The following is a 27,890-nucleotide window of genomic DNA, read 5'->3' on the forward strand; positions in this document are numbered from 1 at the left end:
AATCAAAAGCCACAGAGTGGCTGGATGAATTTTAAAAAAGACGCAATGATCTGTTCCCTATAAGAAACATGATTTCCCTATAAAGACACACATAGACTAAAAATAAAGGGAGGGAAAAAAAATCCCATGCAAATGAAAACCAAAAAAGAGCAGGAACAGCTATATTTAGATAAAATAGAGCTTAAGACAAAAAGTATGGAAAGATACAAAGAAAGTCATATAATGCTAAAAGGATCAATTCAGCAAAAGGATATAACAATTGTAAATATATACACACCCAACAATGGAGCACCGAGATACATAAAGCAAATATTTTCAGAGCTAAAGAGAGAGACAGACCACAATACAATAATTGTTAGAGACTTAACCACTTCATTTTCAGCATTGCACAAATCATCCAGACAGAAAATCAACAAAGAAACATCGGACCTAATGGACCTAATAGATATTTACAGACAATTTCATCCAATAACTACAGGTTACACATTCTGCTCAGCACATGGATCATTCTCAAGTATAGACCACGAAATATTAGGACACAAGACAAGTCTTAAAAATCCAAAAAAAGCTGGGTGCACTGGCTCACACCTCTAATCCCAGCACTTTGGGAGGCTGAGGCAGGTGGATTGCTTGAGCTCAGTAGTCTAAGACCAGCCTGGGCACCATGGTGAAATCCCATCTTTAAAAAAAATACAAAAATTAGTCAGGCGTGGTGGCACATGCCTGTAGTCCCAGCTACTCAGTAGGCCAAGGTGGGAATATTGCTTGAGCCTAGAAGGTTGAGGCTGCAATGAATTGTGATCACACCACTGTATTCCAGCCTGGGTGACAGAGCAAGACCCTGTCCCAAAAAAAAAAACAAAAAACAAAAAAAAAAAACTTTCAAATTGAAACCATATCAAGTATCTTCTCTGACCACAATGGAACAAAACTAGAAATCAATAATGAGAAGAACTTTGGAAAGTATACCAACACATTGAAATTAAACAATATAATACTGAATGACCAGTGGGTCAATGAAGAAATTTTTTTTTTTTTGAGACGGAGTTTCGCTCTTGTTGTCCAGGCTGGAGTGCAATGGCGCGATCTTGGCTCACTGCAACCTTTGCCTCCCGGGTTCAAGCGATTCTCCTGCCTCAGCCTCCCGAGCAGCTGGGATTACAGCCATCCACCACCATGCCTGGCTAATTTCTTGTATTTTTAGTAGAGACAGGGTTTCACCATGGTGGCCAGGCTGGTTTCGAACTCCTGACCTCAGGTGATCCGCCCACCTCTGCCTCCCAAAGTGCTGGGATTATAGGCGTGAGCCACCACCCCCGGCCTGAAGAAATTTCTTAATTAAAATTTAAAAATTCCTCAAAACAAATGATAATGAAAACACAACATATGAAAACATGCTGCAACCTATGGGATACAGCAAAAGCAGTATGAAAAGAGTTTGTAACAATAAACGCCTACACCAAAAAAGTAAAAAACTTCAAATAACCTAATGATGCATCTTAAAGAACTAGAAAACCAAGAGCAAACCAAACCCCAAATTCGCAGAAAAAAATAGTAAGGATCAGAGCAGAGAGAAATGAAATTTAAATTAAAAAACCACAAAAGAGGCTGGGTGCGGTGGCTCACACCTGTAATCCCAGCATTTTGGGAAGCCAAGGTGGGTGGATCACCTGAGGTCAGGAGATCAAGACCAGCCTGACCAACATGGTGAAACCCCATCTCTACTAAAAATACAAAAATTAGCCAGGCGTGGTGGCGGACGCTTGTAATCCCAGCTACTCAGGAGGCTGAGGCAGGAGAATTGCATGAACATGGCAGTGGAGGTTGCAGTGAGCCGAGATCGTGCCACTGCACTCCAGCCTGGGTGACAGAGCAAGACTCTGTCTCAAAAAAAAAAAAAACCCCACAAAAGATCAACAAAATGAAATTTTTTCAAAAACATAAACAGAATTGACAAACTTTTAATCAGATTAAGAAAAAAAGAGATAAGACCAGAGATGCAAAAGGAATGACTGCAACTGATACTACAGATACTCAAAGGATCATTAGAGACTACTATGAGCAACCTAGGCCAATACATTAGAAAACCTAAAAGAAATAGATAAATTCTTAGACACATACAACCTACCAAGACTGAATCATGAAGACATCCAAAACCTGAACAGAGCAATAACAAACAATGAGATTGAAGCTGTAATAAAGTTTCCCAGCAAAGAAACACCCAGGACCTGACAACTTCACTGCTGAGTTTTACCAAATACTTAAAAAAACTTAATACCAATCCTACTCAAACTAATCCAAAAAATAGAGGAGGACAGAATACTTCCAAACTCATTCTACAAGGCCAGTATTACCCTGATATCAAAACCCAAGGACACATCAAAAAAAGAGCTTACTATTAATTCAAGAATCCTCAACAAAATACTAGCAAACTGAATTCAACACATTAAACAGATCATTCATCATGAACAAGAACGATTAATCCCAGGAATGCATGGATGCTTTGATATATGCAAATCAATGATATATATAAACAGAATGAAGGACAAAAAACATATGATCACTTCAGTTGACGCTGAAAAGCATTTGATAAAATTTAACATCCCTTCATGACGCGATCCCTCAAAAAGCTGGTTATAGAGGAACATTCCTCAACACAATAAAAGCCGTATATGACAGACCCATGGCTAGTATAATACTGAATGGAAAAAAAACCTGAAAGCCTTTCCTCTAACATCAGGAAAATAAAAAGAATGCCCACTTTCACAACTATTATTCTACATTCAACATAGCACTGGAAGTCCTAGCTAGAGCAATCAGAGAAGAGAAAGAAATAAAAGGCATTCAAGTTGGAAAGGAAGACATCAAATTATTCTTCTTTGCAGATGATATGATCTTTTAGTTGGAAAATCATAAAAAATCCACCTAGAAACTATTACAACTGATAAATTTAGTAAAGTTGCAGGATACAAAATCAACATATAAAAATCCAGCAGCATTTCTATATGCCAACAGTGAGCAATCTGAAAAAGAAATCAAGTAATCCCATTTACAATAGCTACAAATAAAATAAAATACCTAGGAATAAACTTAACAAACACAGTGAAATTACAATGAAAACTACAAAACCTGATGCAAGAAATTGATGAGGACACAAAAATATGGAAAGATAGTCCATGCTCATGGATTTGAAGAATAATTATTAGTAAAATGCCCATACTACCCAAATTAATCTACAGATTCAATGCAATCCCTATCAAAATATCAGAGACATTCCTCATAGAAATAGAAAAAGTAATCCTAAAATTTATATGGAACCACAAAAGACCCAGAATAGCTAAAGCCATCCTAAGCAAAAAGAATAAAACTGTAGGAATCATATTACCTAAGTTCAAATTATACTACAGAGCTATAGTAATCAAAACAGCTTGGTACTGAGAAAAACAGACACACAGACCAACGGAATGGAATAGAGAACCCAGAAATAAATCCATACATCTACAGTGAATTCATTTTCAACAAAGATGTTACAAATATATATTGGGGAAGGGACAGCCTCTTCAATAAATTGTGCTGGGAAAACTGGATATCCACATGCAGAAAACACTAGACTCCAATCTCTTGCCATATACAAAAATCAAATAAAAATGGATTAAAGACAAATCTAAGACCTAAAACAATCAAACTACTAAAACAAAACACGGGCAAAAGTCTCCAGGACATTGGTATGGGCAAATATTTCTTGAGTAATACCCCACAAACACAGGCAATGAAACTAAAAATGGACTAATAGAATCATATCAAGTTAAAGAGCCTGGGCACAGCACAGGAAACAATCAACAAAGTGAAGAGACAATCTACCGAATGGGAGAAAATATTTGCAAACTACCCATCTGACAAGGGATTGATAACCACAGAATACATAAGGAGCTCAAACAACTATATAGGAAAAAAATGTAATAATCCAATTAAAAAATGGGCAAAAGATCTGACAGACATTTCTCAAAAGAAGACATACGTACACATGGCAAACAGGCATATGAGAAAGTGCTCAACATCACTGATCATCAGAAAAATGCAAATCAAAACTACACAGTATCATCTCACCCCAGTTAATATGACTTTTATCCCAAAGCAGGCAAAACAAATGCTGGTGAGGATATGGAGAAAGGGGAACCCTCGTACACTGTGGGAATATAAATTAGTACAGCCACTATTGAGAACAGTATGGGGGGGTTCCTCAAAAACTAAAAATAGAACTAATATATGATTCAGCAATCCTACTGCTTGGTATATACCCCCCCAAAAAATAAATTAGTATATAAAAAAGATCTCTGCATTTCCATGTTTATTACAGCACTACTCACAATAGCCACATGACCATCAACAGTCATGCAGTAGTATTTAGCCATAAAAAAGGATGAGATCCTGTAATCTGCAACAACATGGATACAACTGGAAGACCTTATTTTAAGGGAAATAAGCCAGACACAGACAACCTTCACATGTTCTCACTCATTTGTGGGAGCTAAAAATCAAAACAATTGAACTCATGGATATAAGAGAGTAGAAGGATGGTTACCAGAGGCTGAGAAGGGTAGGCAGAAAAAAGGAGATGGTTAGTGGGTACAAAAATACAGTTAAGATGCAATAAATACAATCTACTATTTGATAGCACAACTGGGTGAATACAGTCAGCAATACTTTGTTGTACATTTTAGAATAACTGAGAGAGTACAATAGGAATGTTTGTAACACAATAATAAAAGCTTGAGGTGATAGATACCTCACATACCCTGATGTGATTCTTACACATTATATGCCTGTATCGAAATATCCTATGTACCCTGTAAATATTAATATATACACCTCTATATCCCGTAAAAATTAAAGGGAAAAAAATTTAAAAAGGTGAACTGCCAAGGCTTCAAACCTTCTACTGCATCTCCCGGACAGGAGATCCTGGGCAAGTTATTTAACATTTCTAAGACTCAAACCCTCATCTTGTCACTTGGGAATGACAGAGATTTCTACAAGTGTTGTGAGGACTAAATGAAATGCTAAACTTACAGGCTTTAGCACAGAATCTGCACAAAGTAAGTTCTCAATAAATGCTGACTGCTATTAATTTATTTTACTAAATAAAGAGAAACATTTTAATGGCAATATCCAATACTAGTGAGTATGAAAAATCAAACCCCGTTGCTATAGATGGTGCTGATTTGATAATTCTCCTTTTTAAGTTGTAGTCATGGTTATGATTTATTACAGCAAAAGGATTCAAAGCAAAGTGTGCAAAGGGAAATGGGGCAGACTCTAGAGGAAACTGGTCACAGCTTTCAGGAGCGGTGTCCCTGTGCAGTCACACAGGCTGCACTTCATTCCTCCTGCAACAAATTGCGACAACACACCCACAATTTGTGAAATTTCACAACTGTGAAACCTCACAATTGTGAGAAATGTTGTCTTCTAGATAAAGACCTAGTGCCTAGGGTTTTTTACTGGGGGCTGGTGATATGACAATTCTTCTGCAAAGTAATTCAGAAGTATCTAGAGCTCCCCCTCTGTGACTCAGTACTATAGAAAACAGGCAAAAGCACTTAATGCAGATACGCTGATGTTAATAATAAATTAGAATCTAAATGGAAAATAGAACATGAGAGACTAGTAACATAGAACATTTCTACTAAAACAAAATGTGAAAAAAGCAGAAATATATAAACCTTATAATAACGATGAAATCCAATTTCATAAAATAAACAATCAGTGATAACTCTATGTATAAACAGTTTTTGTCTTTTCCTTTTTCTAAACTTTGTTATATGACTAAATTTCTTCTAAACTTAAAAACAGTACTTTAATAAAGGATATTTCTTCATGTTGAAATTAAGATGTAAAACAATGCATATGTGTCTTCTTTTTGCACTGTGCTTCCATCTGGCTTCTCATTACACACCCTCAGAACCTGGACGTCACCAAAGCCAGATGCTCGAGGTGGTGCCGTTTTCTCCCAGCCTACACCAAAATGTTGATCCCTAGCTCCTAGATGACGCATTCCATCTAAGCAGAAACTCAATGAATGCTACTTAAAGAAACAAACATACAAAATATATAACTTGGCCAACCAAAGAGGAACCTATTTGTCAATGAATCCTTGAAAAGTAGCTGAAAAGAACACTTGGAGAAAAGAGTTAAAAAATATTTTTAAAAGAATCACAAAAATCATGCAGAGTTGAATGTTATCGTAAGTATTAACAGAGAGGGCAGTGTACACCTTCTCTGAAAGGAAATACGAAAGCAGAGATGCAGGGGGACAGGTGGGCGTAAGGGTGTGGAGAGCTGAGCTTCTGGAAACAGGCAGAGGCTGTTTGGCCCTCTGAAGAGGGTCTGGGCCTCAAACCCTCCTCTGCTGCTCCTTCCTAGCTGGGTGACCTTGGGCAAGTCAACAAACCTCTCTGGGCCTGTTTGCTTATCTATAAAGTAGGGGTAATAACAGCACCCACCTTATGGGGTTGTTGGGAGGAAGACCCTGAACTTAGAAGAGTGCTTGATACCTAGTAAGGGCTTACTAAATGTTGCTTTTTCTTCCTCCAGGACTCATACTGAAGAGACTTGAATTCTCTGTACAGGCCTGGAGCCTTTCAGTGGGAGAGGCACACAAATAATCTCTTAAAGAGATTGTCCCCTCACAATCACATGAGCTCTTATGCAGAACACCTGCCTCTATGCTGCAACAGATTGAACGTTTGTGTCTCCCCAAATGCCTATGTTGAAATTTTACCATCTAAGGTAATGGTATTAGGAGGTGGGGCCTTTGGGAGGTGTTTAAATCACGAAGGTGGAGCCCTCATGAATGAGATATCATCTATAATCACCTATAATCTCTCTCCCAGAGAGCTCCCTCACTCCTTCCTCCATGTGCAGACACAGCAAGAAGGTGCCACCTATGAACCAGGAAGCAGTCCTCACCAGACACCAAATCTGCTCATGCATTGATCTTGGACTTCTCAGCCTCCAGAACTGTGAGAAGTAGATTTCTGGTGTTTGTAAGTCACCTAATATATGGCATTCTGTTATAGCAGCCCCAGTAGACTGAGACATATGCCTTGGTTCTCTGTCACTCACCAGGAGCCCGGCGTCTTCTTACTGGCTCTACCATCCAGGGTGCTTTCCCTTTCTCCAATAAGGTGATCACATTTGGTCTCCGAAAGGAAAGACCTGTACGTGGGACAAACATGGGAAATGATCATAAATGTGGGCACCACAGAAGTCAGAGCCATGCTCTGCATCAACAGGAATGCAGGTTTAGTAGCATGAAGGGAGCACAGAGGATGTGAAGGGCAGCTGGAGAATGGGGAGTGTGATATTGTGATTTATAAGAAGAAATATGTATTTGCTTTTCATCCCTGTTTCCTGGCACACAGCTCCTTAAACCCTGGGAATCTCCTGCATATGTGTCTTTTGTATGTTAATGAGAAGACTGTGACTGGGGGCTCCTGGACAGCCTTCAGATGGGGGCTGGTTGCCGATCATGTGATTAGAGGATTGGAACTTTCAGCCCCATCTCCTGACCTCTGGGGAGGGGTCAGAGGCTGGAGGTTGAGCCAATCACTAATGGCCAATGATTTAATCAACCTTGCCTACCTGAAGCCTCCTTAAAAACTCCAGTGGACTGGGTTTGGAGAGCCTCAGGGTTGCTGACCACGTGGAAGGTGGTGCAGTAGAGGATGCATGCTCTGTGTCCCTCCCCCCATAACTTGCCCTCTGCACCTCTTGCATCTGGCTGTTCAACTGCATCCTCTGTAGTATCTTTTACACTGAGTTGGTAAGCATAAGTAAAGCGCCTCCCTGAGTTCTGAAAGCTACTCTAGCAAATGACTGAACTTGAGGAGAGGGTCATGGGAATCCGCTAATTTAGAGCTGGTCAGTTGGAAGGCCTGGACATGCAACTGGCCTCTGAAGTAGGGGACAGTCCTGTGGGACTGGGCTCTTACCCTGTGGGATCTGACACTGTCTCCAGGTAGACAGTGTCAGAATTGAATTGGAGGACACCCAGCTGGAGTGTGCTGGAGAACTGTTTGGTGTGTGTGGGAAAACCTCCAAACATCTGGTGTTAGAGTGTGCAGTGTTGAGTTTGGTTGTTTAAATCTCACATGGAAAGGCAGGAATCTAAATTATAGCCAGTAGAGTTGTTAAATTTTAATTCGACAAAGCAAACTATTTTCCTGAGAATTGAGTCAGAAACTCCTGAGGCTGGTTATGAAGTTACTGTCTTTCTGCTCCAGACCCTCACCCTTCTATTATCTGTTTTGTGCTGCCAGGGCGGGGGCCTTGCTGTCTTCACTTCCGCTTCACCGGCTGCTTCCTGTCAACATCCACCAATAGGGGCTTTGTTGGTTTCTATGTCTGGGTTTTTTAGTTCTGTACTCCCAGAACCAGTTTCATCTGGCTCCTCAGAAGTATAAACAAACCAGGCAGCACACTGCCCCCTCCTTCAGAAGCTCTGAGTCCCAGATCCGAGGGGACCTTCCCTGAAGCCCTAAAAACCCCAAACTCTTCTCTTTGTCTCTCCAACCCCAGGAATGGTGGCAGCATCCTGCAATTACTGTCTCTGTGTTACATCAATGTCCACTATTCACCTTTCAACAACACCTCTTAAATCAATTCCTTAAATTCTATCAAAAGAGGGCTGGGTGTGGTGGCTCATGCCTGTAATCCCAGCACTTTGGGAGGCCGAGGTGGGCAGATCACGAGGTCAGGAGATCGAGACCATCCTGGCTAACACGGGGAAACCCCGTCTCTACTAAAATACAAAAAATTAGCTGGGTGTGATGGAGCGTGCCTGTAATCCCAGCTACTCGGGAGACTGAGGCAGAGGAATCCCTTGAACCCGGGAGGCGGAGGTTGCAGTGAGCTGAGATCGCGCCACTGCACTCCAGACTGGCGAAAGAGCAAGACTCTGTATAAAAAAAAAAAAAAAAATTTATACCAAAAGAACTCAAGAGTTACCTACAGAGTTTCCATAAGACCCAGCAATTCTACCCCTAGGTATATGCCCCAGAGAAATGAAAACATACATCCACACAAAAAATTTGTATATGTTCATAGCAGCATATCAAAATAACAAGAGTGAAAACAACCCAAATGCCCATCTATTAACTGATGAATGGATAAACAAAATGTGGTCTATCCATACCATACATATTCTTTGGCAATGAAAAGGAATGAGGTATTGGCACATGCTACAACGTGATGAACCTCAAAAACATTAGAAATCAAAGAAGCCACATATTTATGATTTCATATGTATGAAAGGCCCAGAGCAGGCACAACCAGAGAGATAGAAAGTGGACTAGTAGTTGCTGAACCTGGGGGGATGAGTGGCCAGGGGAGACGAAGAGTGACTGCTTATGGGTACTGGGTTTTTGGGTGGGAATAATGAAAATATAATTGATTGTGGTGATGGATGCATAACTCTGAATACACTATTATAAAAACCATTTAATTGTGTACTTTTTATGGGTGAATTGTATAGTATGTGAATTATATCTCAATAAAGCTCTTTTAAAAAAGAAACTGCAGTGGCTTCCACTTTCCTGACTAGACCCAGAGTGATGCATGTCCCTCAATAGGCTGGTTCTGGATTGTGGGGGAAGGAGAGCCTTACCAAGCGAGACCAGGTTCCGGTAATTCTCCAACATGACATCTTCATACAAATCCTTCTGAATGGGGCTCAGCCATTCCCACTCCTCCTGGGAGAAGTAGATGGCTAAGTCCCCAAATGTTATAGGTGCCTGAAATGAAAAATCAAATGTCTATTCACCATGCACTTGTGCTTCCACATGGCTGGACAAACGGTGCACACATCTTAAACATGGTAGACACAAGGTACCAAGAATCATTCAGGAAGCATTCAGGGTTCTGAGGCCAAAAGGGGCAGGTGTATTAAATAAGTTAAATAAAATACAAGACATAGCTGTTATTAAAATTATGTTGCATTAAGAACACGTGGCAACCTGGATCTACCAGGCAGTTACAAAGTCAAGGCATTCTTCTAAGCACCTGACTGTACTGGCTCACTTAGTGCTCACGTGAATCAGTGACAGAGGCACTGTCAGCGGAATCACAGTATGTTACAGATGAGGAAACTGAGGCCCAGAGAGATGAGAAAACTTACTGCGGGTCTCACAGCTAGTAAATGGAGAAGCGAGTGTTCAGCCCAGACAGCTCCCGATTTAATCTCCTAACCACTTGCTCTCCAATAAACATGTGAATATGTTACACATGACAAAAGGTTCTTTGAGGGTATAATCAAGGTTACTGATCACTTGACCTTGGCAGATTATCTTGGACTTGACCTGGCCAGTTGGTTATTGGTTCTTGCTGTCTTGAAGATGAAAAATGAGGGTCAGATGGAAAGTGTAGGAAGGAACTGAATCTGGCCAATAACCAGCAAGTCTGGAAGAGGACCTGAGCCCCAAAAGAGAACACAGCCAGCTGACACCTTGATTTCAGCCCTGTGAACTCCAAAGCAGATGACCCAGCTAAACCATGTTGTGCCTGGACGCCAACCACAAAACTGCATGATAATAAACACGTGCTGTTTTGAGCTGCCAAGTTTGCAGCTCATCTGTTACAGCAGCAAGGGGCAACTAATACACCCAACTGAAAGCAAACATGCTTGTTATGGGAAACTGCATTTGAGATGCCTGTTGTAAAAACCACTCAATGATTGACAGTCGTGGAGCATGCTGACCACAGGAGCCTACGCATACAACCTCACTGCCTGCACCAGTGCAGTCAATGGAATAGCAGGGCTATGTGGTGCCTTTTAGTCTTGGGACCTTAGTTAAAGAGATTTCCTCCATGTAAATATGGGTTTTACAAGGAGAAACAAAACCACACAACAAGACTAACTCCAGAGCACATGTCAAGTCCCCTCTGCTACTGTAGGCCCCACCTGGGCATTCATCTCCATGCTGAGAAATCACAGTGGCTCTCACCTTCCTCCACGGAGGACATTTCTCCTGGGGAGGGCATTTCTCCTGGCACTGGCAAAGCCCCTGGGAATGCTGAACAAACAGGCCAGTGGCCATGTGCACACTGGGAATGGAGAGAGGCTCGCTGGGCAGTTTCCTGGCTGCTGGGCCCTTCTCAGGTTCTCATCCCCCATGGGAACGGGAGAAAACCAAGGACTAGGTGTTGGATGGATCTCCAACAGACAACAAGTCTCCATGGAAAGAAAGCAAATGGTCCACCACTCACAAGACACGATGGGGTGTTCCGGAAGGAAGAGGAATTGCCACTTACCTTGGATTTGGATTTCCCCCGTGCAGAAGGCATCCTTTCCTCCCCCTTTAGGATCCACACTGAGAGATGGGCAGAGAGCTGGTAAGGCAGGGCTGTGGGGAGAAGACAGGTCATGAGGCCAACTGGGCCTTTTGGGCAGTGCCAGAGTCCACAGGCCCCTACCTAACCTGGAGACACACACACACACACAGACACACATGCACACATATGCACATGCACACACACACACAGATGTCAGAACACCTGGCACATTCCTGTCCCCCCTCACCTGCTCACGGTCAGGGAAGGGCACGGCCAACCCTTTTTGTGCCTAAGATCATAGCAGGTTCTTGGTCAGGAGGCAAATAAGGACTGTACAGACCTCTGGCCATCCATCTGACAAGTATTTACTGAGCACCTACTGGGTGTCCAGCTGTCCCAGGTACTGGGGATAGAGCAGTGAGTTAGAGTGGAAGAGTGCCGGCTCCCAAGCACCTTACATTCCAGTAGGGAAAGCAGGTCCATATAAAGCACAATGATGGTCATGGTCATTGCTATGAAGAATAAACAGGCCAGGGCAGGGGTTAGAGTCGTGGAATGGTCAGGGAAGGTGTCTCTGAGGAGGTCACATTGAGCTGAGGTCTAAATATGAGAGCATGAGCCATGTGGGTGCTAGGGGAAGAGCATTCCAGGTAGAGGCACAGCAGGTGCCAGCATCGTGGGTGGGTGCAGGCTAGGTGTGAGGAGAGCAAGGTCTGTATACTGAGGCAGAGTGAGTGCAGCGGGGAGGGTGGGCTAAGGCAGGAGGGGCCGGATCATGAAGGGGGTGCTGAGCAGCTGGGATTTGATCTCAAGTGTGACATCACTGGGGGAGGAGGGGGAGCTGAGCAGGGGAGTGACACCATCAGACAACATTTAACAAAAATTTGTGGCATGTCTATATGGTGGGTAAACTGTGTGTTAGAAGAGGGAGCAGGAGTGAGGACAGGACTCACTAGGTAGCTTTGCAGAAATCTGGGGAAGATGTTGGTGGCATGACTAGGGTGGGTGGAGTGAAGGAAGGAAGATGTGGTCAGATCGCCTCCTCAAGAGGGCCCCTCTATCCATCTATCTCAGAGAATCTCTGCCCTGTATCAGTCTATACCTATGCTGTCCAATGTGAATGCCACTAGCCACATATGAAAACTGAGCACGGGAAATAAGACTAGTGGAACTGAGGAACTCATTTTCTTCCCTTTTTTTTTTCTTTTGAGACAGGGTCTTGCTCTGTTGCCTGCCCAGGCGGGAATGCAGTGGTGTGATCTTGGCTCACTGCAGCCTCAACCTCCCCGGCTCAAGCGATCCTCCCACCTCAGCCTTCCAAGTAGCTGGGACCACAGGCACCCGCCACCACACTCAGCTAATTTTTGTATTTTTCAGAGACAGAGTTTTGCCATGTTGCCCAGGCTGGTCTCAAACTCCTGGGCTCAAGCAATCAGCCTGCCTAGGCCTTCCAAAGTGCTGGGATTACAGACATGAGCAACTGTGCCCAGCCTGGAACTCATTTTCATTCCAATCTATTCACTATTAAAACAATAATAAAATAAAATTTAAAATTATTGCTAAAATTATTAAAATTTACTGTAAATTTAAAATGAAAAACTGATACTCAATTTGGTTACCGTAAAACTTTAAAGTATGTCTGGAACAACTTGGATATGTGACTCTGCTTTTCCAAAGGTTTTATGAAATTAAGTACAGATCAGGTATCTCCACTGAAAATTAAGGGTCTAGATGGACCGTGTGTATAAAATTTGTATCAGATTTCAAAGACTCAGTATGAAAAAATGTAAACTATCAGTATGAAAAAATAACTATTTCATTGATAACTGTTTATATTGGCTACATGTTGAAATGTTAATATTTTGATATAGTCAGTTAAATGTTATTAAAATTAACTTTAATGGGCCAGGCACAGTGGCTCATGCCTGCAATCCCAATGCTTTGAGGCTGATGCAGGAGGATCACCTGAGCCTAAGAGTTTGAGAGCAACCTGAGCAATGTAGTGAGACCCTGTCTCTATAAACCATTAAAAAATTAGCTGAGTGTGGTGGTGTGTGCCTGTAGTCCTAGCTACTTGGGAGGCTGAGATGGGAGGATTGCTTGAGCCTGGGAGGCAGAGGTTGAGGTGGGCCAAGATCATGCCACTGCAGTCCAGCCTGGGTAGCAGAGTGAGACCCTGTCTCAAAAACAAAGCAAAACAAAACAAAATTAACTTTAATGATAAATGTGTTGCTTTTTACCCTTTTCAATGTAGCCTCTGGAAAATGTAAAATTATCAGCCTCACATTATGTTTCTGTGGGGCAGTGCTGCTGCATGCTCTCTTATTGTATTGCCCCATTTTCCACATAGCACATACCGCTTTCTGAAAACAGCTTGTTTATGTGGGTAGTACCTCCCCGCTCCCTAAACACACACAATGATCTAGGCTGGAAAGCAGAGACTTTGTTTTGTTCACCGCTCTACTCCCAGGGCTGAGAACCTACCTAGCACAGAGCAGGTGCTCAATAAACACTTGTTGACTAACTCAACCAAATCCTCAGTGTGCTGAAACCCCATCCCAGAGACACAGTTCTGCTGCAGCCATTCCCTGGCCCTCCACATTTGTCTTTGGAGAGGACAGAAATGGGGACATACTTTTCACTTCCCTTACTGTGGAAAGCTTGACATCTTGAGAAAATGATACAATGAATGCCTAATTACTCTTCACCAAATGTTAACATTTTTCCTACACTTTTTTATAAAAAGTCAGTTGTCTGAAAGTTGTAGAATTACAGTTCATCCCTAAATGTTCCAGCACACGCCTCCAAAGAATGTCATCGTCATACCCTGCTGCCAACAACAGCAGAAATATCCCCAAAAGCTTTTTGTGACTTTGTAATGAAAAAAGTACAGCAGGATACAGCCTGGAAAATGGAAATAATGGATGTTCCCTTTACAGATGTTTGTTTCGTCCCCGTAGGGGTGGAGGTAGAAGAAGATAAATAAATCCAAGGCCATCAGGCTTGAGTTCAGAGTTAGGTAACGGATATGTTTTGATACAAAACATGGATCCTAAGATGGCCTTGTCCTATTTAAGAGAAGCTAGGCAGAAGAATGCTTGGATTATTACATTTCTCTCTTTGTAGGATGAAGTTGTAGTAAGAATACGAATACTAAGATGAATTATTAACAAGATGAATAAATGTTCCACGTGCTAAGCAACACTGAGGATTATCATTTCAATTCTCACATCTGGTGGCAAGTCCAGTTCTGACGCCGTTTTCCAGATGGGAAGGTGGAAGCACAGAGAGGAAGGAATCACTTGCCCAACGTCATAAGGTAGACCAGTGGCAGAGCCAGGGTTCATACCTAGACATTTGCCCCAAATGCCTGGCTCTTAACCATACTGTGTGGCACCCTCCCCTCTGCCCATGTCAGAGGAAACAAGCTGAGCAGAGAAGACCAGCAAGGCAGGCTTGAGGCTGCTCTCCCAAGAGGCCTGTGTGCAGGGTCAGCCCCAGGCTGGCATCTAAGGACCTGGCTGGGAGACCATTCCCTACACGGATATAAAACTTTTCCTCACTGTTAAGAATACCTTCAGCTTCACTGTGTGGTGCAGGGAGCATACAATTTACGCCTTATGTTGAACCCCTGCTTTCCTCCTGGGAGTCTGCAATTTTGTTATCTGCCAACCAGAGGATGCCGACGTAACCAGCTCACAATAACAAATGTGGACACTGAGTCTCTAATGGGCATGCTGCGTAGACAGCACCTCGCATGTGTTGTTCTAACTCGTTACTAAGGGAATTAGTATGTCACTCAGGACTGCACTGGGAGAGGACTCCGGGGAGCCTGGCCCTGGCTTCCCCAGGCTCTGCTCTGTGCACCCTTCCCTTTGCTGATACTGCTCTGCATTTTTTGGCTGTAATAAATCATTAGCTGTGAGCATGACTACAGGTTGGGTCCTGGGAGGCCCTCGAGAATGCTGGAACCTGGGAGGTGGCCCTGCAGACTCCGAAACATAAGCCAGTAAGAGGTAACCCCCACTCTATCACACCCCTCAGCTGTATCAGCCTTAGAATGAGGATCCAGCGAACAGTCATTCTGCAACAGATGGAGTTGAGGTGGGCACATGATCAATGTCCTGGCCCCAATGGGAGGCAGCTGGAGGTGTGGCTTCCCAGCCCCTCAGGATGGTGCCCTGAGCCACACCCCACTTCTCTGGTGCTCTTGTTAGAGGGACCCCTGGTTACCAGGCCTCTGGTTTAATAAAACATGACTAGAGTGACTCTGTCTTAAAGTGAGTAGCTAGGCGCTCACAAGGCCCCTGCTATAAGGTTAATGCTTACAGTATGAAAGTAGCCACATCCTGAGCTGACCACCTATTACAATTACAGAAAATTTATAGACACACAGAACATCTCCCACCAAGCCTGCAGAATGTCCAGATGTCCTGAGAGTGCAGCCCACTTTACTCAGAGATAACATCAATGACCAGGCTTAGGCTGAAGGATGAATGGTCATTGACAGCACAAATAGCCCTACCTTTAGTGAGTGCATCTGCACATTCCAGGTTTAATGACAGCTCCTTACAGTTTCCCATTCCTTCTCCTGCTTTCTGAGAACACCCTACTCTGCAACAGAGTAGTTTCCAATAAACTTGCTTCTTTCACTGTGCTCTGTGACTCACCTTGAATTCCTTCCTGTGCAAGATCCAAGAACCCACTCTTATGGTCTGGATTGGGACCCTCTTTTCCAGCAACACTCACTGGGCAAGAAGGGGCGGGGTCCCATGCAGGTGAGCCATGGTCCAGGAGGGGCCTCTAATTAGCACTGTGTGCCATGCCGGCCACATCAGGCTAAGGGGAATACTTGACTTCATCTGCCTGGGAATGGGGTGGGTGGGAATGAGGGCACTGGGGGCATTAGTGACTGTGGTAGACCAGAGTTATGGCCACCCCCCCAAAGATATGGACATCTTAATCTTCAGAACCCATGAATATGGCACCTTACACAGCAAAAGGAACTTTGCAGATGTGATGAAGTTAAGGATCTTGGGGGCGGGGGAGATTATCCCGAAAATGGAAAACACGCAAACCGTTTTTCCTCTGCTGTCACACCACAACAATCCATGACCACATGTGTGAGGAGTTTTCCCCACACACCAAGCAAGCAATCATTTCTGCAGCGGACCCCAGCTGGGTGTCCTCCAACTCAATTCTGACACTATGTTCCTGGGGACAGAATCAGATCCCAGAGCTTGAGGTCTCAGCCCCCAAGACTGCCCCACCTGCCCCACCTTCAGATACCAGTTGCAAGTCCGGACTTCAGGAATGTTTGACTGGCTTTAAGTTGGGGTTCCCACAATCCCCTTTTGGGTTCAATTATTAATAATTTGCTAAAGCAGCTTACAGAACTCAGGCAAATACTGACATTTACTGGTTGATTATGAAGGCTATTCCTAAGAATACAGAGAAAGAAATGTGTAGAAATACAAGGTATGTGTGAGGTGGTGTGGAGCTTCCATGCCTTCCTTGGGAACCCTCCAGGAACCTCCATGTGTTCAGCTATCCAGAAGCTCTTCAAACCCTGTCCTTCTGAGTTTTTATGATGGCTTCATTACACAGGCAAGATTAAACTACTGGCCCTTGGTGATCAACTTAAACTTTAGTCTTTCTCCCCTCCCCAGAGGCTGAAGGGTGGAGCTCAATGTCCCAACTATCTAGTCCTGCCTTGGTCTTCCTGGTGACCAACCCTATCCTGAAGCTACCCAGGGGCTGCCAGCCACTAGCCATCTCATTAGCATACAAAAGACATGTAAAAGAAAAGGGCATGGTGCCTCACACCTGTAATCCCAGCACTTCGGGAGGCTGAGGTGGGCAAATCACTTGAGGTCAGTAGTTCAAGACCAGCCTGGCCAAAATGGGAAAACCCTGTCTCCACTAAAAATACATAAATTAGCATATGCCTGTAATCTCAGCTACTCGAGAGCCTGAGGTAGGAGAATCACTTGAACCTGGGAGGCAAAGGTTGCAGTGAGCCAAGATCACACCACTGCACTGCAGCCTGGGTGACAAAGCGAGACTCTGTCTCAAAAACAACAACAAAATCTCTGGACCCCAAAATCACCAAGCCAAAGGGAAGTCAAGCTGGGAACTGCTTCAGGCAAACCTGCCTCCCATTTTATTACTAACCCCGTACCTCCCTCACAATATGCCCAAAAGAAAATTCTTTTTGGACGAAGGACACACAGAACTCATGAGATAAATGCATATCTGATTGCTCCCTTTGCCCTATTTCACTAAGCCAGACCAAGGCATAAGTGACTACTCCTCTACCCTCCTGTCACATGTAAACTGTGTGTTCAGTGAAAGGCTCATCAGAGATTCGAAGGAATGCAACTGTCTGTCTCTTATCTACCTATGACCTGAAAGGCCCCTCCCTTGCTTCGAGTTGTCCCACCTTTCCGGACCAAACCAACGTACCTCTCACACATGCTGGCTGATGTCTCATGTCTCCCAAAAACATATAAAACCTAGCTGTGCCCCGACCACCTTGGGCACATGTCAGGACCTCCTGAGGCTGTGTCACAGGTGTGTCCTTAGCCTTGGCAAAATAAACTTTCTAAATTGACTGAGACTTGTCTCCGATATTTTGGGTTCACAGGCATCACTTTGGAAATTGTAAGATTTCAGGAGTTTTATGCCAGGAAACAGGCTAAAGCCTAAATAGTTATTTCTCAGTAGCACAATCCTGGATTGCCCAAATGGGCTCAACATAATTACAAAGGTCCTCTTTATAAAAGGGAGGCAGGAGGATTAGAGTCAGACAGAAAAAGAAATTGCAAGATGGAAGCTATGCTGCTGGCCTTGAAGATGAAGGAGCACCTGCTGCCATGGCTTCATAGCTCTGCCTTTCAGGACTGTGGGAGAATAAATGAGTGTAGCTTGAAGCCACCAAGTTTGCGGCAATTTGTCACAGCAGCAAGAGGAAATGAACACAGTGACCCTTCCACCATTTCCTTCCAGTCCTCATGCCCAATAAATGGGCTTCTTTTGTCAGTGACCTGGTGCTGAAAACATCTGTAATTCAGGGGAATTACAGGGCTAGGGTGAGATAAAGAGGTTGGCTGGTGATCGCTGAAGCCGGCCTGTGAGGCCACTCCAAGAGGCAGAAAGGAGCCCTGAAACATCAGCCCTGCCTGCCTCCCTCTTGCACACGTGCACACACACCCACACACGCACATCCAGAGCTCCCTCATGCTGAGGAAGCTCAGGGTCCTGCCTTGTTTTAGCCAGGGTCAGAGGGAAGGGTGAGGCGGCCCCCAGTGGTGGTAAACACATCACTCTGGGGTCAGACTGAGGGTGGCAAGTGTTCCTATCAGCTGTGTTACCCTGGGCAAGCCACTAAACCTCTGTGCCACAGTTTCCTCACCTCTCAATTGGGGACAATATAGAACCTACTTCTGGAGGGAGTTGTAAGAATGAAGAATCACGTTCGGGTCCTACACCCCCACCCCCATGCCAGTGCCTCCCTGCTAGTCCCTGAAGGGGCTGCCACAGCCCCACCTCACTTCCTTCAGTCTGTTCAAACCTCACCTTCTCAGCAAGCCTCACTAACCATTCTATTTAATAATGCAAGCTGCCCCCCACCACCCTTCACGGCTGGTTCAGATATTTCTTTTTTCAGTAGCTCTTATCGTGGTGTAACTCGCTGCAGAATTTGCTTATTATGCTTACTGTCAACAGTCCTGAGGACAGGCAACTCTGTATTCCAAGTGTCTCAGACCAGCATCCAGCACACGGAAAGGGCTTAAGTGTTTGCTAACTGAATGACTGAATGGCTTTGTAATAAATATTAACTTTCTTTACCAACACTTTTTCAAGGAGCCTTCCCTCACCCACTAAACCGGGGTAGCGGTATCCTTCACATGTATCAGGTGCCACTTCTTCACAGCGGAAACACATTCCATTGTGAGCACATTTGCCTTCTGGCTTTACCTCTTGTCCTCCACCGGACAATGCATTGACCAATGTTCTCATGTGTGCAGCTGTGTGACCTTCGGCAAGTTACTGAACCTTGCTGGGTCTTTACCTCCCTCCTTTACATCTGCAAAGGGAGGACAAAGGGCTGCTGGAGGATGAGATGAGATCGTATCAGTCAGTGCTCCGTTAAGGTAAACTATTTACCATCATTGCTGTTCAGGTTACAAGTGCCAGGTGGGGCCAGTTCTGTGGGATGTGAGTTTGGGAAAAGGTCGCATTGACCGTCCTTAGCCCACATGCTCTATGCACGTGCTCAGGTGTGTGTGCTGAATGTGCTCCATGCCTGGGCAGCAACATCACCTCCTCAGTTAATGATGACGAGAATGAAAGCTGTGCTGGCTCCTTTATATGCATCACACCATCTCCTTTAACCTTTAATGGCAAATCAACCACCCAGGGTCCTTATCTTCCATCGTGGGGATGAGAGAGGGACGATGACCCGCCTGTTGTCACAGAGCTTTAACTGATGGAGCCTGGATTTCAGGCCCTATCCACAAGCCGCACACTCTGCACTCCTCACACAAGGCAGGAGTCCACTATCCACCCTGGCAGGGCACGGGAGGCATCGGTGTGGTGAAATGCTTCCTGAAAACATCCCATATGTATGTTTCTGTCATAGTAGAGTGGCCACAGGAGTTGGGGAAAATTTGAGCATATCATGTTAAGACTGAGGAGCGAGGGCTCAGTGATGAACTGAGCAGACTGGCCTTCGATTCTGACTTTTCTGAGCGAGGTTTCCTTCGTACAGAGATGGGGACCAAGAGGCCTGCCCTGAATCCTGGACACCTGAATTCTGGGCTGTGTTAGACCCTAGGACAACGGTGTGCTGGGGAATGTTTAATAAGCAGCTTGCTGCAGGGGTGATTTATAGTGTTTACAACTTCCATGGAGTAAATACTCTGATATGGTTTGGATCTGTGTCCCCATCCAAATCCCATGTTTAATTGTAATCCCCAATGTTGGAAGTGGGACCTGGTGGGAGGTGACTGGATCTTGGGTGTGGATCCTTCGTGAATAGTTGAGCACCATCCCTTTGGTGCTGTTCTCGTGACAGAGTTCTCACGAGATCTAGTTGTTTAGAAGTGTGTAGCATCACCCCCCTGCCTCTTTCTCCTGCTCCCACCATGTAAGACACCTCCTCCCACTTTGCCTTCTGCCATGAGTAAAAGTTTCCTGATGCCTCCCTGAAGCTGCTGTTTCCTGTACAACTTGCAGAACCGTGGGCCAATTAAACTTTTCTTTAAAAATTACCAGTCTCGGGTATTTCTTTATAGTAGTGTGAGAACAGACTAATACACACTCCCACCACAGCAGGTTGTAAGCTACTGAACTGATGTCGCTTGGCATGGGGCTGAATGGCTCGGGTGAGCCAGCTCCAGCACACCACTGCTGCAGGGCCTTTGAGAACAAAGCCCTATTCTTTGCCTGGGAATTCTTAAACTTTGGGCAGATATCCCTGAAGAGTACAGGAGGGCTAATGCCTATTTCTATGGTTTGAGATATATCCCAAAGCAGCTGCCCATAACAGAAAACTCTTTTGATTTCTTGTTTTGAAACACATTCATTTGTGCATATTACTTCATAATAAATCTGGGTTTGTGTTAATGTAAAAATCATGTTTTAAATGATTTACCAGATAAGCAGATCAGTTGGCTTTTCCCTTCCAATTACTTAGGTAAAATGACTTGTTCCAGGAAGTCGTAATGCATTCATCCCGCAGTTTTCACAGGTGTGTGCACTCAGCCACGCACCCCAAATTTGAGAAGATGATTCTTGTCTGATATGGTCTGGCTGTGTCCCCACTCAAATCTCATCTTGAATTATAGCTCCCATAATTTCCACGTGTTGTGGGAGGGACCCGGTGGGAGATAACCGAATCATGGGGGCGGTTTCCCCCATGCTGTTCTCATGGCAGTGAGTAAGTCTCATGTGATCTGATGGTTCTGTACGGGGACTCTCATTCTCCCTGTGGCCATGTAAGACATGTCTTTCACCTTCCATCATGATTGTGAGGCCTCCCCAGCCACGTAGAACTGTGAGTCTGGGTATGTCTTTATCAGCAGCATGAAAACAGACTCATACATTGTCCATAAAATAATTTTCTTCAAGGAACTCGGCACTACTGGGGAAGAAAGAACAGCAGTTTGATATTAGGTAATCCTGGATTCAAAGCTTGCCTCTGCCAATTACTGGCTGCGAAAAAGTTACACAAAGCCTGTTTGCTCATCTATACAATGGGGTAAAGAAAACCTACCTCACCTCTGCTGTTAGGATATCTACATGTGATGTCTTCGGTAACTGGAACATGGTCATTGCTTGCCTTCCTTTTCCTTTTCAACTCACAATACCGTTGACCCTTGAGCCACGTTAGTTTGAATTGTGAGGGTCCACTTATATGCAGATTTTTTTCAATAGAAGTTACACTGAGTGTGCCTACCTCTCCGGCCTCCCCCTTCCGGCTCCTCCACCTCTTCCACCTCTGAGACAGTAAGACCAGCCCCTCCTCTTCCTCCTCAGCCTACTCGACTTGAAGGCCATGACGATGAAAACCACTCCTACTCCATGAACAGTAAATATATTTTCCTTGTGATTTTCTTAATAACATTTTCTTCTCTCTAGCTTATTGTAAGAATAGAGTATGCAATACATGTAACACACAAAATATGTGTTAATAGACTGTGTAGGTTATTGCTTAGGTGTCAGTAAGGTGACCAGTAGACCATTAGTACTTAAGTCTTTGGGGAGTCAAAACTATATGTGGATTTTCTACAGTACAGGGGGTTGGTACCACTAACCCCCTGTACTGTTCAAGGATCAACCATATACCAAGCATCCAAGAGACCAACGAAGACTGAGACCCACTAAAAAGGCTGAGATTAGAATTCTTATCCAGTGCTGGAGGAGACAAATTGGTGTAACTTCAATGGAGGGCAATTTGGCAATGTCTTTAAGACTGAAGATACACATTCTTTACCCCTGTCGTACTCTTTAATCCAGCAACCTTATTTCCTGTACATGTCTTCAGACATCTTTGCACATGTGCACAATGAGAGACACACAAGGGTATTCACAATGGCAGAGTTTATAGAAATAGGCAGTACATTTCCTTGGGTAATGGTGTGGGCCTGCAGCAGGCTGTCTAGGTTCAGTATTTAACTCTGCCGTCCGCTATCTGTGTGGACTTAGACACTCTATGTGTCCTCTCCCGGCCTGAGCTTCCTCATATGTAAGATGAGACAAAACACAGTAATGACTTCACAGGGTTGTGGTGAAGATTAAATGAGTCAAAATACGTAACACATTTAGAGTGGTGCCAGGAAGCAGGGCCAATGCTAAGAATTTCATTATTACTACCACCATCAGGAGATTGGAAACAACCTAACAGCCCATCAATAGGAAAATGGCTAAGTGAATATTACATGCATATAATGAGACACCACATATTAAAAGAAACAAAGTAGAACCACAGTAGTGATTCCTAACTGGGGGTAATTTTGCCCCCCATGGGAAAACTGCAATGTCTGAGGCTATTTTTGGTTGTCACATCTGGGAGTACGGGTGCCCCTGGCATCTAGTGAGTGGAGGCCAGGGATGCTGCTCACCATCCTGCAATGCACAGGACAGCCCTCCAGAGCAGAGAAGGATCTGGTTCAAAACATCAACTGTGCCAAGGCTGAAAAGCCTCCAAGATAAAATCGTATTATAAGGGCAAAAACATAGAAAAACCATTTAGAAAAAAACAAAATATAGTATACAAATACATGACTTTGAAAAGGCTCTGGAAAGATAAACAAAAAGTTTGTAGCAGTGACTGTCCCTGAAGAAAGGAACCAGGTTATATGTGTGAGTATGGAAAAATCCAAAACCCGCTTTGGCGTTTCGTGTCATGAACGTATAATTACATCTTCAAAACAACAAATGAAATAAAAGAAGGCTGGATCGCACATACCGCATCAAGGCAGGGCTGTAAACCTGGCTCGTCTTCTGAGTCCCTGATGATAGATGAGAAAGGGCTTTGAAAGGCACAAAGCTACGTCCTCCTGAGGTGAGGACGGCTGGAACCTGGATGGGAACATGCTTCAAAGAGTTACTGAACCGTGGTTGTGCCTCCCTTCTGAGGCAAATAACTGAGGGGCCTTCCCCTCCTGCCCTGGCACCCCTTTGAGCCTTGGGGGCTGTGCTGGGTATTGAATTGCGGGAGGGTCCTGATATACTGAAAACCAGCCATTAAATGCACTGCCACAGCCTCATTGCCTCCTTTGGGCCAGTCAGCTTTTGCTGTACCAGCTGTCAAATATTCAAAGATCACTCCTGGCCTGAACCTGCCAGCCCCAGAGGCCAGGGACATACGTAGGCAATTTCTCCAAAGACCTCAGCACAGCTGTTACAGGAAGAACACAGGCTATGCATATGCATGTCTAGCCTGCCATTTCCCCACTTTGCCCGGGAACACATTAGGTTACCTCACTTGCAGGATGGGGCTAGGAATACCCCTACTGCAGGGAAGTGCAGCTGTGAGGACTGTTTTTGATAAGATAGCCAAGCAGAGGTCACTCGCATCCTCCCCGACTCCTCCAAATCAATTTATCTCATTCTCAGAGGCCCCAAAGGAGCCTGAGCTGCAGGCACTCAGAGCTGTAGCTCTCAACCCTGTGCGTAGTCTCTTGGGAGCTTTCTAATAAATAGTCACAGCTGATGGCAGTCCACTGTGCCAGACCAATTAAATCAGAATCTCTGGGGATTGAGTCTGACCCGCCCTTTTTTTTCTTTTTTAAAATAAAGCATTCCAAGGTGAGAGTAACATGAAGCCATCGTTTAGAATAACGTTCGAGTCTCAGAGTCTCAAGGACAGGGCTAGAGATCTGACCTGTTTCTGTTGAAGTCCAGACCTCAGTGAAGAGAAAAGTCTTTGGTTAAGATCAAAGTCAAACTCTTAGATTCTCCAATCAAGTGATACCAAAGGGTCACTGCTGGTGGCCCTTCCTGGCTCTGGAGTTGACCAAGATGCCCATGGGAGACCTGGATGTTGACTCTAAAAAGAACACCTGCCAACACCCTGTAATCCCTTTACCCTGCTTTACTTTTCAAAATACCTATCAGCACCTATTATAGACTTTATTTTTGTCTCTCCTACTAAATGCAAGTTCCAGCTGAGTAAAAACCTTGCCTGTTTTGTTGAGAGACTAGCACAGTGCCCAATCCATGGTAGGCACTCACTGGCTGAATGAATGAATGCATCTCGGAGCTTACCCGGGCTGCAGGCCCTTTCTTCTCATCTCAGAACACTATCCTTTTATCATCTCTCCACTCCCCGCCTTCCCCAGCTCCCTTACTCTTCTCCCTGTCATCATGCCTTGGGTCTGTCCATGCGCTTGCATCACGGTCCTCTCAATCAGAGTGATTTTGCCCCTGCAGGGGACATCTGACAGTATCTGGAGACATTTTTTTTTGCTTGTCACAACCCGGAGGGAGGCGCGGTGTGCTACTGGCCTCGTAAATAGAGCCCAGGGTTGCTGCACAACATTCTATAATACATAGAATAGCACCCCCTCCCACCTCCCAACAAAAAACTATCTGGCCCCAAATGTCATAGTGCCAAGGCTGTGAAACACTGGTCTGGACAGAAACATTTCCAGACCCATGTGTTATATGGAAACATCCCTTAGTCCCTGACACTTCAAAGTTCTGTTCTTGACCCCATGGGCTCCCTAGGGACATCTCCATCAGGAAGATCCTTTGTTCCTGACCCCACCTCCTCTACCCTAATGCTGCCCTCCCAGGACCCTGCCTACACAATTCTGAACCTAAGCCCTGATCTAGACGTCCAAGTTATTTTACCTCTGGACCTGCAACCTTTACTCTGGGGCTCATCCTTTTGCATTCCTACCTATGGATTTTATTCTCCAGGTGTGGGACGCCTGCGGTTATTATGCTAATAATAAAACGATGATCATTGATGTGGCACTTCCTTGTGCCAAGTTCTACTTATGCTCATCATAAACCTGAGGTTGGTTCTGTTATTACTACTGTTTTACAGGTGAACCGAGAGGTGGTGGACTTAAGTAAGCTCTCTCAGTCACACAGCTAGCCAGTGGTGAAACCAGGAGTCAACACCAGACAGCGGGGCGCCACAGTCCATGCTCTTAATTTTCCAAGCTACCCTGGTAGGAAGGGGACACAACCATACTTAGCGTCAGTGGAGGGCTCTGTCCTCCACTCAAATGTACACATGCAGAAAACTGACGACGCAGGTGGTTGGCGGGGGCAGCGCACCACTGCTCAACTGGAGATGGTCAGATGCCCTGGTATGTGGACAAAGATCGCCCAGTCCCAAGTTCAGAGATGCAAACTCCTCCAGCATTCACCACTACCTCTGCCTCTGTATAGGGTCAAAGAAAAACGACCACCAACACCATAACCAACACCTAAACACGGTGATTAGTATGTGACAAGCTCTGTGCAGGGTGTTTCAGCTACGTCATCCCATTTAATCTTCCCAATAACACCCAGGCAGGTGCTATTAATATGCTATTTTACCAAGGAGGAAAGTCATGCACAATTAAACAGTTCCACAGATTTCCAGGGCAGCCCATCACACCTCAGAGCTGCTAAGAATTCTTCCCCTGTGGGCCTCCATTTCCATGGTTACAGTGAGATATACACCAGAAAGGCACAGTCACACACTCATAACCGCAAAGCCACTGACGCTAAGTGGCAGACAGACGCCCAGACAAGTCACACAGTAACCCAAGGCTACAATAAACGCCCACATCAGCCTGACACTGACACACGCACACACTCCAGAAACACAAATCTTCACAGTCGGCGTCACACACCCACTCCCGGCTTCCCAATGGCTCCATTGTTTCCTTCGCGTGGGTCACGCAGCGATACACATCCGCGGTCCCGACATAGCTCCCTCACACACAGGCACACACGGCGCGCCTCACACGCGGCGCCCACTTCACACTTGGGCGCACAAGCCCCGAGAGCCACAGCGGCGAAAGGGCGCAAACCCCACGCCGTGGCGGGCCGAGAACCCACGCAGGCGCGAGCCCACCGCCCACGCAAGCACCCGCGCAGACGCCCACGCCATCGTGGATGCGCAAACCCACGCGCGCCTTGGCAGGAACGTCCACGCAGTGACGGGCGCGCCTCCCACGCCCTCAGAGAGACACACCCACACTCTCGCCAGCCCCCTCACCTCGGTCTTCCCGGGCTCAGACCCCGGCGGCGACCACCGAGACAGCCGAGCAGGGACTCAGCGCCTGCGCACTCCCCTCCGGGACCCCGGGACCGCGCGCTGCACCCCCCTTCTCACACGCACCACGCAGGCGGGCGCGTGGCCCCGCCCCCAAACAAGGCCACGCGGCGCGCGCTCACCCGCCCCTCGAGGACAGTACCACCAGCCCCGGCCTGAGGCCCCGCCCCCTCAGCGCCACACGCACAAGCGCGTTCGCACGATCGGTGCAGGCGGGCGCGCGAGGTCCCGCGCCTGCGCACACCCCCGGGGCTGGCACGCACACCGGTCTCCTAGGGGACTGGCGCCTGGCCCTGCTTTTCATCCTCTCAGGAGATCACGTGTGGACACTGAGGCCCTTCCTCGAGCTCTTTAACCAAACCCAACCTCCCTAATTCGCCGCCTTCCCCGCTCCCACAACCACACGTTCCCGTGTGAGGGCTTATTGCCTCCAGCCAGCCACCGTCCTTCGCCCCCACATTCACGAGGTTTGGAGCCGGCCTCACCCGCGGAAGCGGACACCCCCCACCCGCGCGTGCGCACTACGCAGTCATCCTGCGACATCCAGAATCCACCGGGGTGCAGCGAGGCTGTGGAAAGTCCCACCCAGAACGTGAGGTGAAGAAGGCTTGGGCTGCGCTGGTTCTGCTCTGTCCGGGTCGGAGATGAACTGAGCCGGGAGAGCAGCGGAGGGATGTTTCTTTCGGCCAACAGTGGGCACTCAACTGCACGTTTTGCAAAGAGGCCCACAGTCCTTTGCGTGGCGCTCGGACTACATTTCCCAACGGCTCCTGCGCGGCCTGGGGGCTGTTCCATGCGGTGTTGCGCCTGCGTAGCCGGCGGGCTGGCAGTGAGACTGACTGCGTCCGGGTTGAGACTGGGTGGATGAGGCTCACCCCGGCGGGGAGAAGGGACGAGGAGGGGCGGACAGCGGAAGGTCTGGGAGTGTCCGCCATAAAGTCGTTTGAGGTGACCATTGCGTAATTGTGAGTCTGTGAGAGAAGATGTGAAGTATGGCCTCGTCCCGGTCATCTGGGAGTGCGGGTCCCGGGTTTTGATCGCGCGTTTGTGTAGGTGAGACCCACATTGTGTTACCCTGAACATGTGTGAGGACGAACCTTTGTGTTTTCTTATACGTGTGTCTCTGAGGCGATTTTTGTGGTTTTGTACGTGGCGGGGGGCACTGATTTTGAATATGTGTGTATGTTCTGGACATTTGTTTAGCTTCTGCATCCACTTTTGCGGAAGGGCAGAGTTGAGTAGGTGGGAACAGGTACTGTGTGGCCCCACAAAG

The 27,890-nt window shown here is 45.8% G+C and overlaps 1 protein-coding gene across 7 annotated transcripts in view; it reads right to left on the reverse strand.

Moving 5' to 3' along the window:
• Positions 1 to 27,362, reverse strand: part of ZNF667 (zinc finger protein 667) — a 37,604-nt gene extending 10,242 nt beyond the window's left edge. The window contains exons 1-5 of one of the 7 annotated variants that reach the window (XM_063701672.1): positions 27,103 to 27,116; positions 23,306 to 23,418; positions 11,311 to 11,402; positions 9,668 to 9,794; positions 7,126 to 7,218 (exon numbers count right to left, since the gene is read on the reverse strand). In XM_063701672.1, the coding sequence (XP_063557742.1) occupies positions 7,126 to 7,218; positions 9,668 to 9,794; positions 11,311 to 11,343 (253 nt within the window). In that variant the 5' untranslated portion in view covers positions 11,344 to 11,402; positions 23,306 to 23,418; positions 27,103 to 27,116. Of the gene's footprint in view, positions 1 to 7,125; positions 7,219 to 9,667; positions 9,795 to 11,310; positions 11,403 to 16,001; positions 20,957 to 20,989; positions 21,476 to 23,305 lie in introns of those variants that run through there. The other 6 variants (XM_019016467.4, XM_031004399.3, XM_055370708.2 and 3 more) reach the window with 6 other exon arrangements.
• Between the last annotated feature and the right edge of the window lie 528 nt (positions 27,363 to 27,890).

The sequence above is a fragment of the Gorilla gorilla genome, chromosome 20, assembly GCF_029281585.2.
Source record: "Gorilla gorilla gorilla isolate KB3781 chromosome 20, NHGRI_mGorGor1-v2.1_pri, whole genome shotgun sequence".
Taxonomy (NCBI): domain Eukaryota; kingdom Metazoa; phylum Chordata; class Mammalia; order Primates; family Hominidae; genus Gorilla; species Gorilla gorilla.